At 62.6% G+C, this 12,985-nt stretch overlaps 1 protein-coding gene across 1 annotated transcript in view; it reads right to left on the bottom strand.

Moving 5' to 3' along the window:
• LDLRAP1 (low density lipoprotein receptor adaptor protein 1) overlaps positions 1-7,692 on the bottom strand; it is a 33,509-nt gene extending 25,817 nt beyond the window's left edge. The window contains exon 1 of the mRNA XM_075909126.1: positions 7,552-7,692. Within this exon, the coding sequence (XP_075765241.1) occupies positions 7,552-7,636 (85 nt within the window). The 5' untranslated portion in view covers positions 7,637-7,692. The remainder of the gene's footprint in view (positions 1-7,551) is intronic.
• Positions 7,693-12,985: the final 5,293 nt, after the last annotated feature.

Below are 12,985 nucleotides of genomic sequence, written 5' to 3'. Positions count from 1 at the left end.
AGAGCCCCCAACGCACCGCCCCCAATGCACAGAGCCCCCAATGCACAGAGCCCCGAACACACAGAGCCCCCAATGCACAGAGCCCCCAACGCACAGAGCCCTGAACACGCCGCCCCCAATGCACCGCCCCGAACACACAGAGCCCCCAATGCACAGAGCCCCCAACGCACCGCCCCGAACACACAGAGCCCCCAATGCACAGAGCCCCCAACGCACCGCCCCAAACACACAGAGCCCCCAATGCACAGAACCCCCAACGCACAGAGCCCTGAACACGCCGCCCCCAATGCACCGCCCCGAACACACTGCCCCCAAAACTCAGCTCCCAACACACCGCCCTCGACGCACCAACGCTGTCACAGCCCCGTCTCCGAGCGGACGTGCACGCAGCTCACACAGGGAATCCAGAGCAACCGCCCACCAGCTGGGACTGCTCTGAGCCTGACTTCTGGTTCCAGGCGCGCCCGAGAGCCAGCACGGTTGACCCTGGGCCACCGGAAACTAGAGTCTGACTCCTAGCCCGGTCTAACCACTAGGCTGGCCAGCCGCTGTCTGGCTCACGCAGGCAGAATGTGGCCTGCCAGGGCAGGGGAAACTAGACTAAGTCTCCCCAGCGCGGCACACCCGAACCGGGGGCTCTGCCCTTGAGCCTTGGGGCAGCTCACCCCCCGGGGGACCAGACAAGCGTCGATTTGGCTTGGCTGCCCGCCGGGCTGAGGAGCCGCCGGCACGGGGACGCTCTTTCGAGCCAGGCTTTGTTTGCAGCCCCTTTCCCCGCCCCCGCCCGTGTGGCCAGGCAGGCGACCCGCTGCCAAGATTCAGCAGGGAACCGAGGCCAAACCAGATGCCGTGTCTGTTCCCAGGCAGCGCAAGGATGGCTGGCGCGGCTCCGCGCTGGAGACTCGCTGTCGTTGGCTGGAGGGAGGGACGCGTCCTCGCCCGCCCCTTGCCACCCGGCCCCGGCTCTGCTCGCGAGGGACACGCCGCACCCGGGACCGGCCCCCGGGGCTTCCCGCCCTCCCAGCACGTCGCAAGCCGCTGGGGCAGCCCAGGCTGGCGGAGAGAGCCCAGGGTATGAGCTAGGCCCACCCTTGCTCATCTGATCTGCTCCCACCATGGCTTCCTCTGGGGCTTTTGGGGAGGGCTCAGCCCCCCCCCGCCCCTCGGCTCAGGCACTAGAGACGTCGCAAGCTAACCGGTTAACCACAATACCCAGGGTGGGACAAGCAGCAAGGGAGGTTGAGGTCGGATAGTAGGAAAAACTTCCTGCTCGGGGTGGGATAGTGTCGTCGGTTCACTGATTAACCGATAACGTTAGTCTAGATGCTATTGCTTACAGACTACACGCATTGCCCCGCCCCCTGGCCAGCAGCCCGGCTCAGTCCTGGCTTGCAATGGGTCCGGGACCTACCCCCGCTGCGGCTCTGCAGTTAAAGCGTATTAGGAGCCAGGTGGGCAGCCCGGCTCAGTTCTGGCTCGTGCCAAGTCCAGGAGTCAGATCCCACCGGGACAGGGGCTGCTGCCGCCCGGCGCTGTGGCCTCTGTATCAGGCAGCTGGTCCGTGAGGGGAGCTGGGTTTTAAACTGGTTCCCCTCACGGACCAGCTCCCGCCTGGCACCCTGTGCTCTGATATGGAGGCAGCAGCGCGGAGAGACGGGGGGCTCCGTGGGAGTGGGGCTGGAGCGCACAGGCTGCTGGCCCCACCCCCGGGGTCGATAGAATAGTCGACTAACCGATAAGAATTCCTGAGGTTACTCGACTAGTCAATTAACCGATATTTACCATCCCTACTTCCTACCTGCCGGGGGGATAAGTTGCCGGGGGGGCTGTGGAATCTCTACCCCTGGAGACGTGCCAGAGCAGGTTGGACAGACGCCTGCCGGGGATGCTCAGACGGTGCTGGGTCCTGCTGCGAGGGCCGGGGACGGGACTCGGTGACCTCTCGAGGTCCCTTCCGGTTCCAGGATTCTGGGCCAAGCCTCCCCCTTCACAGCAAAGGCTTCCCAGTTCCGGTTAACTGGCAGGGGCCGGAGCAGCCCCTTCCGTGTCAGGGCCCCCCCCCCCCGCAGGTTACAGGCTGGCTCCCCACGAGCGGGGCTGGCAGGGGCGACCGGCCCCGTTCCCCAGGAGGCTGCGCTGTGGGCGCTACGGTCAAGTTTTACTGGCGCTTTATTCTACGGCGCGCACAGTGCGTGTCACCGCTGGGAGTTTCAGCGATTATGGCGGGCAGTGGGGGGGGGGTTGGAGCACCCGCATGGACTCCCCAATGCTGGGGGGGGCTGAGCCTCGGGGGCTGGATCCAGGCAAGCTGAGGGCCACATTCAGCCCCCGCCAAGCTGAGGTGCCCACCCCCAGGTTACGCAGTTACGTTTTTAAATATGTTTTACATCCCTCGGACACACGGCCCTTCCCAGTGCACTGACCGGGAACAGAGAAGCACATTTTTTAAATTAAACTAATGGAGATGCCTATCTCCTAGACGTGGAAGGGACCTTGAAAGGTCATTGAGTCCAGTCCCCTGCCTTCACAGCAGGGCCAAGTACCATCCCTGACAAATTTTTGCCCCAAATGGCTTCTGCAAGGATTGAACTCTCAACCCTGAGTTTAGGAGACCAATGCTCAAACCACTGAGCTATCCCTGCTCCCCGACAGTATCAGGGAGGTCAAATCCCTGGTAAAAAGTGAACCGGTTAAACATTCCCGTTAGCCAGGATCCCACAGGCGAGGGCGCCCCCAGCCGGGCGGGGCCACCGGGTTACCCGTTACCTCCCTGCTGCCAGGGGCTCCTCACTGGGGCGCATGTTGCTTAAAGGGGAAGTCTCTCTCCAGCCCGGCGGCTTTTGCAGCCCCTCGACACGTGGCAGAAGGCTGCTGCGGGGCGTTTCCATTTCCACCAGGGAGTGCAACGAAGGCCCCAAACCGTTCCCACAGCTGCCCGGGGCTGGGGTCAGGGGCACCGTGCCCCTAGGGATCTGGGAACCGCAGCCTTGCTCTGGGTGTCCCATCTTCGAGCTGGGATAGGGGGACCAAGGGAGAGGCTCCTCGGGTCCCACTTTGTGCTGACGTCCCTGGGGGTCGGGGGAAGGGTCAGCAGCTGCTTTCGGAGGTGCACAGAGAGCCCGGAGGGGCTGGCAGCGGCGCCTGGTTCAGAAGGAAGCGCCTTTTCATTCATGGGTGGCGGGTGAAGGCCCAGCAGGGGAAAAGCTGAAGCCACGCCCCTTCTGTTGGAAGCCACGCCCCTTCACATCCTCCCCACCCCAGGTGAGGGCCATAGCTGGGCGGCACAGGCAGGCTGGGACGGTCATGCCTTCCCCCGCCTGTGTCGCCCGCTGCCCGTGCACTGAAGTGCTCGGAGAGGAAGATGGCTTGCGGCCCGGGGGGGGGCGACTGTCCGAGCGAGGATCATTCTGGAACCACGACGCAGCTCTCCCGATCCCTCCCCTGGGTTTCCCACCGTGGCTCCCAAGACCTTGCGGGGCTACAAGCAAAGCCCAGCCCCCCCCACTGGGAAATCCCTGCTCCCCCGCCTGGGACCAGCAACCCTCTCCAGCCTCGGTGGGCAAGGGCAGACGCGATCGACTACCTAGGACCAAAGGCTCAGGGGGAAGCGGGGTCAGTCTGTATCTGCAAGCACACCTGGGAGTCCGGGGCACCCTGGAAACCGGATTCACCCGGGCGTAAGCTTGGGGGGGGGGGTTATCCGACTAAATCGGTCTCTAGGGTGCCAGCAGACTCCTCGTGGCTTTGACACAGGGCCACGCGCACCTGTGTCTGGCTCTGCCGTCCAGAACCGAACCCACGCGCAGCTGCTCGGAGCAGCCGGAGAGGCTGCAAAGTCGACAGTGCTTTATGCTTTGGTTTCGGAAGGCGGGGAGGGTGAAGTGGCGGGCGCGGACGTCCCCGCCCATCTCGCAAACACAAACAGCTCCCTGGCACCTCAAACAACTCCCAAGCCAGCCACAGTTTGCACACGCCTCCCCCGGCCGCACGGCTCCTTTTCCTTCCAGCTGCCTCGCTCAGCTTGAGATGCTTTTCCGCTGTCTGGAAACCCACAAACACGCCAGGGCGACAGTTCCCTGGAGCATCTGGAGGTCACGGCATGTCTCCCTGGGGCAATGGCCCGGAGTTACCAGTGGGGTTGCCGGACAGTTTCACAAAAAATACCAAACATGGTGGGAAAAAATTGGTTGAGCAAAAACAAAAACAAAGAACAAAGTTGTTAAGCAAATCTAACCCCAGGCCACAGAGCACGGAAAGCAGCGGGGGCGGGGCTGGGGAGAACAGCTCTAGTCAGAGCAGAAACTTTTGCTATTTTGGGGACGCCAAACAGGCCCCAAGAGAAGATTTTTCACAAGCCCCCGTTCCAAAAGATCTCTCTCCTGAAGCTCATTTCCGGGGGGGGGGGGGGGGGGGCGCGGAATAATCTCCAGCAAGGGAACCTCTAAACCTGCCCGGAGCCTTAAGCCCAGTGCGATCAAGTACGCTCACACCCGGACTCCGCTCTGCCTGTGCTCCGACTGACAGCCGCTCCATTTCCCATCCCCTCGGCATGCCGGCACCCGAGATCGCTTCAGACAATGTGACAGCAGAGTCCGAACAGCTTCAGCCTCCGCCCAAAGTCAGGTTTGCTCCCTAGCAGGGTGCTTGTAATAATAATAATAAATGGAGACGGACCTATCTCCTAGAGCTGGAAGGGACCTCGAGAGCCCATTGAGTCCAGTCCCCCGCCCTCACGGCAGGACCAAGTACCATCCCTGCCAGATTTGCCCCAGATCCCTAAATGCCCCCCTCAAGGATTAGAACTCACGCCCCTGGGTTTAGCAGGCCAATGCTCAAACCACTGAGCTACCCCTCCCCTATCCTAAAAACCCTCCCAGACCAGGGCCTGCAGCCCCAAGCCCTTGCCCAAGGGTCTCGAGCAGAGTTCGACGCTTGCTTAGGCTTCCTACGCCCGCACGCCAGGGCTGCATTCCAGACCCGGAGACACCAGCCTCTTAATCCTCAAAGGAGGCCCAAGCCCGGGAGCGAAGTGGAGAGGGTTAGTAAATACTCAAGCCGCTTGATCTTCCCAGGGAGCAGAGGTCCCAAGACGCAAGGTGGGCTGGGGGGAGGGGAGCCGTGCCCGGGAGAATACTTTACTCTTCAAACCGGCTGAGTGCGTTTTGGTGCGGCAGGGGTCTTGGCTCGGCTGCACACCCGCTAGGAGCAGGCTTGGGGGAGGGACGCAGATCACAGAGCAGCCTGTGTTAGACAAGAAGCGAGGCCTGAGCGAACCAGCGCAGACATGCACGGGCCACGCTCTGGAGGCCGGGAGAAGCGAGCGCCACGCCTGGCAGGAAGCGAACGTCTCGTACGCCCATCCTAGGGCCGAGGGAACACGCGGGGTTTTGTGCTGGAGAGGAGTCAGCGATCCGTCGGCACAGTGCTGCAATCCAGTGGGAAGGGGAAGACCGTGGAAAAAATTCCACTCGGAGGCCGTTCGTTGCTGCGTGGGAGCTGGGAAAGGCAGCCGGGCACATGGCCGGTGCCCCGCAGCCTGCGGGTGCAAGGCCAGGCTACTGGCCAAAGCTCAAGACGCTGCAGAGGTGCACGAGGCAAGCCCTGCGGTGGGACCTTTCAGCAAGTGCCGGGCGGGGTAGCGAGGAGGAACCGGCGTTAGGAACCCAGCTCATCACACCACCGTTACAAGTTAACCGCGGAGTCGCCTCTGCCACCCAGCCATCGAGCAAGACGCCGGCAGACCCCGAGCCCTCCCCATTCACCCAGCAGCCTTTGGGTGCCTCCAGCGGGGAGGGAGGGGCACAAAGTCACCGGGGACTCTCCTCCCATGAGGAGCCCAGGGCTCGTCGCTGCCATGATGGGAGAGAACACGCTCCAAGGGCCAGGAGGCCAGCAGTCGCGTGTGTGTTCACGACATACAACTGCTGACACACCACATCACGCTATGGCAGTCGCGTGTGTGTGTACACAACGTACAACTGCTGACACACCACATCACGCTATGGCAGTCGCGTGTGTGTACACGGCGTACTACTGCTGACACACCACATCACGCTATGGCAGTCGCGTGTGTGTGTACACGGCGTACTACTGCTGACACACCACATCACGCTATGGCAGTCGCGTGTGTGTGTGTACACGGCGTACTACTGCTGACACACCACATCACGCTACGGCAGTCGCGTGTGTACACGGCGTACTACTGCTGACACACCACATCACGCTATGGCAGTCGCGTGTGTGTGTACACGGCGTACTACTGCTGACACACCACATCACGCTATGGCAGTCGTGTGTGTGTGTACACGGCGTACTACTGCTGACACACCACATCACGCTATGGCAGTCGTGTGTGTGTGTACACGGCGTACTACTGCTGACACACCACATCACGCTATGGCAGTCGCGTGTGTGTGTGTACACGGCGTACTACTGCTGACACACCACATCACGCTATGGCAGTCGCGTGTGTGTGTACACGGCGTACTACTGCTGACACACCACATCACGCTATGGCAGTCGCGTGTGTACACGGCGTACTACTGCTGACATACCACATCACGCTATGGCAGTCGCGTGTGTACACGGCGTACTACTGCTGACACACCACATGAAGCCGTGTAACGAGGCCACACAATGAGCAATTTACTCCACTGCTCTCTAGTAAATGAAGCAACTTTTTTTGTTTAGAGTTTTAGGCAAAGCAGCAAAAAGTCCAGGGGGACAGTCCCGGTCGGGGAGAACAATTCCAGAGGCTGCCGCGGCCGAGTATGGGGCAGGCGGTTTGTCTGCCAAAGGCTGGAACTGGGGCAGGGAAGGGGTCGTTTGGGGGCTGAGAAACACCCATGGATGCTGCCAAGTCCGGGCCCAGTCTGACAGCAGAGCCACAAGTCAGCCAGTTCGCGGGTAAGCAGGTGACTCACTACATTGGCCCGTACCTCCAGGCAGGCGGGTCACCTCCCATGACCTCCCCCAGCAGCAGTCCCTGCCCCGGGGTGCTCCCACACAGGGAGCCGTCACCCTCTCCCCATTAACTCGGAGACGCGGCACGCACGGTGGCCTCCTGCACCTTAAGGAACTCTTCAGCCAGGGTCCCGTCCCGGCCCGGCCTGCGGCGTGGCCCAGAGCTGTCCCTGGCAGGGCACCCAGCTGGGCCAGCAGACAGCGAGGAGGGGAGCAGGGCAGCAGAGCCTGGGCAGGGGGCTGTTTTCCAGGGCGCCTGGGCCGCCTCTGGCGCTGCACCCTGGGCCTGCTGGAAAGGCCGGAGCAGGGAGATTTCCCGGGGGGCTGGAGAGACGGGGAGGGGGGTCCCCACTGCCCACAGGGCGGGTACCACGGGGCTGTGGCAGGGGCACCCGCCCCGCTGCTCCCCGGGCTGCCCACGGCCTCGGGCAGCGAGTCCCAGCCCCACCTCCCCCGCGGGCAGCAGCAGGAAGGGGGCTGGCGTGCGCCTGGGGCCCGCTCCCCGAGCAAAGCAGCAGGTCGCCGCGGGGCCCCGCACGGGTCGGGGGGGGGGGGGCGGGCTCCCCCCGGGACACCCCGCGCACTCACTGCGGTGCCTGCCGCTGCCCCAGGACTGCTTGGCGGCGCTGGGGCTCCGGATGAGGGCCCGGCCCGCGGAGCGCAGCGCCTCCATGGCGCGCCGCGAACTCCCGCAAAGTTACTTTGCCGGCGGGGCCGGGCGAGGGCTGATCGCGTGGGCGAAGTGGGAGGCGGCCGGCCGGAGACCCGCCCGGGGAGGCGCCGCTGACGTGCCCGGCCGGGCTGGGGCGCAGGCACCGCCCCGTGCGCTCCGCGCTGCGCCCTGCCCCGCGGGGAGCGCCCCGGGCTGAGCGCGGCCAGGCCAGCGCCGGACCCCGGGGGTAATAAAGCCCAGTGGCCTAACCCGACGGCCGGGGGGGGGGGGGGCGGCTCCTGCTGCTGGTTGCCCGTTGCTGGGGGGGCCTGATCTTGCTGCTGCCCTGGGGGCGGAGCGCGGCTCTGGAATCGGCAATTCCCAGAGTGGGGCTGGGGGCGTCGGGTGCAGGAGTCGGGGCAGGGGACTGGGAGGGATGTGGGGGCTCTCCGGGGCCACCGCAGGGGACTGGGAGGGATGTGGGGGCTCTCCGGGGCCACCGCAGGGGCAGTGCTGCCCAGTGACTCCCCAGGGGTAGCAGCAGGAGCTGTGCTGCCTGCCTAGGCTGCCCCCCCCCAGTCGCCGGCTGTCCAGTCATGGGGACCAGGGGGGACAGACAACCCCGTACGGTACCAGCATGGACCCTTACCTGTGGATGGCCACTGTGTACAGGTCCCCCGGTGGTCATGCTGCAGTGTAACTGTGCCCGCCCGCAGGCCTCTCCCTTAGGGTTGGCTGAGAACCAGTCCGAGTCCAGGCACATCCCATGGGCCTGGCCTGGCTGTCGGTTCCGATAACAAGCACGTTTGGTCCTAGGAGGAGTTCCTGAACAAACCGACTCACAGACAGACGGACGCACAGAGCAGGTTGAACAAGCTGAGAAACCCCATCCTCAGGCAGCGCCGGGTCCAGCTTTCCTTCGGAGCCCTGGTCAAGTTCCCCTGGCACACGCTGACTCTCCCACCTGCAGAGTCAGCGGCCATGACGGCCCTGTGCTGCCTCCGTGTGTCCTCTAGATTGGGCACGTCCTCATGGCCCCATGCCACAGGCGCTAAGTGTCTGCGGCAGCCACTCGGATACAGGGACCCTCCCTGCATTACGGTTAAGGAGGCCACATGCTTAACTCTGTCAGCTCAGCCGTCCCCACACACATCACGTAATGCCTGCAACTGCCTGCCCCTCCCCCCAACTCCGGAGTGTCCAGCTGCTCCAATCAGTGGTCGTTTCTCGCTGAAACTTTCCACCCTATTTTATGGCCATGGTCGGTCTGAGTCACCTTTCCATTAAGGCCGGAGCCTATTGAGATTCTGAATTGAAAATCATGTATGCGATGAGATTCCTGCACTGCATCGTGCCCAGGACACGGGAATCACAAACAAGAACTGCTCCCTGCAGTAAGAAGAACTTAAACCTCAGATGTGGTACAAGCAAATTCCAGGCACCACTTTGGCATCCCAGGGAACAGCGAGCTACCCCCGTGTCACTCCATGCACGCGCTAGCTGAGTGCAGCCGGCGGTGACGAACGTGCTGTCCATGAAGCGTCAGTGTTGGGAGGCTGTGGGAGCTCGCTCGGATGAAAGGGCTGTTAGTGGAAGGAGGCGGGGTAGGCCCAAAACGTGGCTCTGGGAAGTAATTTTTAAAGGTTTTACAAAACTTCCTATTAATAGATGGATTTTAACATGATCGAAAACAGCTTTTGGGTTGAATTTAAACCTTCCCATCTGGCGCTGGCACCCCAGCCCTTGCAGCGCTGCTCTGGGAGCCAGAAAGGGAAACTGATCTAGCAGCGCACGTGGAATTGGCTGAGAGATCTGCAGGGGCCACGCTGAGTGAAACGCAGGACACGGATGAGCCACCCGAATGATGGAAATGAACGAGACGGAAGCTGTTCTTTGTTTTAACAATCTAACCTGTTAGTAATATCCCCCCCACCCCGCTCCAAAAAATACTGGCTGATTTTTAACCTGACTATCCCTTGAAAACCAACTGCAGCCTGAATTTGAAAGAGGAAATTTTAATTAACTGAAATCAAAAGATACAGCTGGTTCTTAATGCAGCTGGTAACAACAGCAGAGGCATGTGGCAAGGGGTAATAAGTCAGTTTAAAGGTCCCTGTAAAACTGCAGGCCCCAATTCAGCAAACCCCGTAAGCGTGTGCTGAAATCCATCCCTGCTCAGCAGGGCCCATTGCGGGCGTTGTGCCGGGAGCGGCGTGGGAGCCCAGGCTGGAAGCGCACTCCGAAATGCTTTGCTGAATCCAAGCCCAGTGGCGGAGCTGCTGGCGGAGCCGGGCTCCCAGATGACAGCGTGCCTTGTGCTGGAGAGCTTCCGCCGAGCCAGCCTGCGCATGGCCACACAGACCCCCGCCAATCCTGGGACAGGCTGGGGGAGGCAGCCACACAGCAGGCCTGTGGCCCAGCAGGGCTCAGTCTCCCCTCTGCTGGGCGCCGCTGGCTGTGCTTTGCACGCGCCTGGGCTGAGCGTGTCGCAAGATGCTGCTTCCCTCGGACAGCCACTTCCCCACCGGCGCTTGGCTCCCTTCCCACCAGTTCCCCTGCAGCGTTTGCACAAACAAGCCGCTCGTCAGAGGCAGGGCCTTCTCCTGACTGCCGTGTGGCACCCTTGCACGTGCACCATTCTCACTCTGGGGCACGTTGCTGACTCTCTTCGCCCCTCCAGCGTGCACGTGGGACTGGGGGTTGGATGCTGATGTTCGGAGCACACGCTCCGGCGGCGGAACGGCCTCTGCTGCTGCTTTCTTCCCAATGAACACCAGCCCCAGCGGCAATGGCTTTGCCTGGGCTGAAGATGCTGGCTCGGGCCGCCGGCCGGCGAGGGAGCAGCAGAACACGTTTCTCCATGTCGCAGCAGCCTGGGCGGGAGAGACGGCCACAGCACGGAGGCCCAGCACGGAGGCCCAGCACGGAGGCCACAGCACGGAGGCCCAGCACAGAGGCCACAGCACGGAGGCCCAGCACGGAGGCCACAGCACGGAGGCCCAGCACGGAGGCCACAGCACGGAGGCCACAGCACGGAGGCAGCCCGAGTGGGAGAGGCTGCCAATCAAAGCAAGGGCTCCAGCATGGTCAGGCGGCACCCGGCCAGCTTCCGCCAAAGTAATGGCTGATCTTTCAAACGCCCTTGTCATCAAACCGCCTCTCAACGGCTCCGAGGGCTACACGAGCTTTGCATCGCAGCCCTGCCCTGCGCCAGCGAGGAGCCCCCGAGCCCCAGGGTCCTGTCTTGGCCTTGTCGTCACTATCACGGCCCTGCACTCGACACCTCCCGCCAGGCCTCCCGGCCAGCCTGCACTGCCCACTGGCTGCATTGTCTAGCAAGCCCGTTGGTGCTTTCTCCCACCCTGGCCCTTGCACTTGGGAACATCGGCCAAACTACCTCCGCCTCTTCCTCCTCCACGCCTCTTCTCAGGGCTCTTTGCCAGGAGGCCCAGGGGCGCGGCTGCTGAGCGTTGAGGCCGCTGCGGGGGGAGCAAACGGAAGATCCAGGGGCGGCTGTGTCCATCCACCAGGCGGGGGATCCGCTTGCCAATACACGTTTGCTGCAAAGCGTGTTCCACGGCCCGGGCGTGGCTGCGAGGCCCCCTGTTTAGAAGGGAAATCCCTGCTGGTGTCGGCTCCGGGGAGGAGGTGGCAATGCGGACACGGCCCGTTTCTAGGGTAATTCACTCCGTGTTAGAAGTCCTCCCACTGCTGTCCCATAATGCACTGGGCCCTGCAGAAGAGGCCCGTCTGGTCACTTTTGTGCTCCACCTCCCAGAGAAGTCGGCTTGGCCAGATGCCGCTTGTCTCGTTATCTGTGCAGACATCGGCCTCACTTGTGCCGTGCAAGCAAGCGCTGGTGCCACGTGCGCTGCCTTTTCTCTCCGGGCGCTCCAGCCCGTCACGGATCACCCGCTGGTGAAAGAGCAACGGCCACGAAAATTGAGAGTAGTGCTGGGCACTTGGATTGCTCCCTTCCCGCTCGAGCGCTTCACAAACCGTGAATTTAGCCACTGGGCCTCACTGCCGGACCCTGCTTTGGTGCGGGAAGACCCGTGGCCTCGCACTTAGACCGGGGGCGGGGCAATACGCAGCCCCGGGGCTAGACGTGGTTCACCAGGGTCAGCCACTGGCGGGCTGCCGGATGCTTTGTCCACAGGCCCGGCCGCTCGCAGTCCCGGTGGCTGCGGGACGTGGTACTAAGGCCCCTCGTTGCCAGTGCAATCGAGAGTTGGACGCGTGTCAGAGGGGCAGGGCCCGAGTGCCACTGGGCGTGGGGATGCTTTTTCTAACCCCCAACCCAGAACCCCACCCAGCAGCCAAGTCACAGGACAGGAGACCCATGGCGTGAAACCCTCCGCTCGGCCGCCAAGCCACGCTCCCATCCCCCCCGGGCGAGGGAAAGGCCGGGGAGAGGCGGAAACCTCCGGGGGGGGGGACGGGGACAGCACTGGGCACTGGACAGAGCACCCAGCGCGGCGCCAGGGCCGCTGCGGGTCAGAGAGAAGCTCGTTTGCACGGCGAGGGCTGGGCCGGGCGGTTCGCTGCCCCCACGCTACGAGTGTTTGAGCGCGAAGGACGAACCGTTTCATCGGTAGCGGGTGCTAATCGGTTCACGGCGTCGGCTGCACTCAGCGAAGCCGCCTGCCCAGGAGAGGGGCCGGCCGGGGCTGGGGGCTGCTCCCCGGGGGGTTTGCCGCGGGCTCTAAGCGTCCGGCCGCAGGGCTGGTAACCGTGGAACCGCTGAGATAGAATCCCAGGGCTGGCAGAGACCTCACGGGCCTCACGTCCAGCCCCCTGCCCAAGGCAGGACCAACCCGACTCAAACCTCCCAGCCAGGGCTTGGTCAAGCCGGGACTTCCACACCTCTAGGGATGGAGATTCCACCCCTCCCTAGGGAACCCAGCCCCGTGCTTCACCACCCTCTTAGGCTACCTCTACACTGCAGGCTTTTTGCACAAGAACCGCTGTCCTTAAGCAAAAACTTGCAGAGTGTCTGCACTGCACGCACGTTCTTGTGCAAGTAAATTTACAGTAAAGCGTCGGAAACCAGGGCTTCTTCCGGAAGAGTGATTCCTTTCCCCCTCTTGCACAAGGAGACAGTGTAGACAGGCAACATGAATTTCTTGCGCAGGAAAGCCCTATGGCTAAAATGGCCACCAGAGCTTTCTTGTGCAAGAGAGCGTCCACACTGCCATGGGAGCTCTTGTGCAAAAGCACATGGCCGTGTGGACACGCTCTTGTGGAAGATCTTTTGCACAAGAACTCTTGCGCAAAACAGTTCTTGTGCAAGAAGCCTGCAGTGCAGATGTAGCCCTAGTGAAATAGTTTTTCCTAATATCCAATGTAGACCTCTCCCTCTGTAACTTG

Source organism: Pelodiscus sinensis, chromosome 25 (assembly GCF_049634645.1).
Source record: "Pelodiscus sinensis isolate JC-2024 chromosome 25, ASM4963464v1, whole genome shotgun sequence".
NCBI lineage: Eukaryota > Metazoa > Chordata > Testudines > Trionychidae > Pelodiscus > Pelodiscus sinensis.
This window is presented reverse-complemented; position numbering and strand designations above follow the sequence as displayed.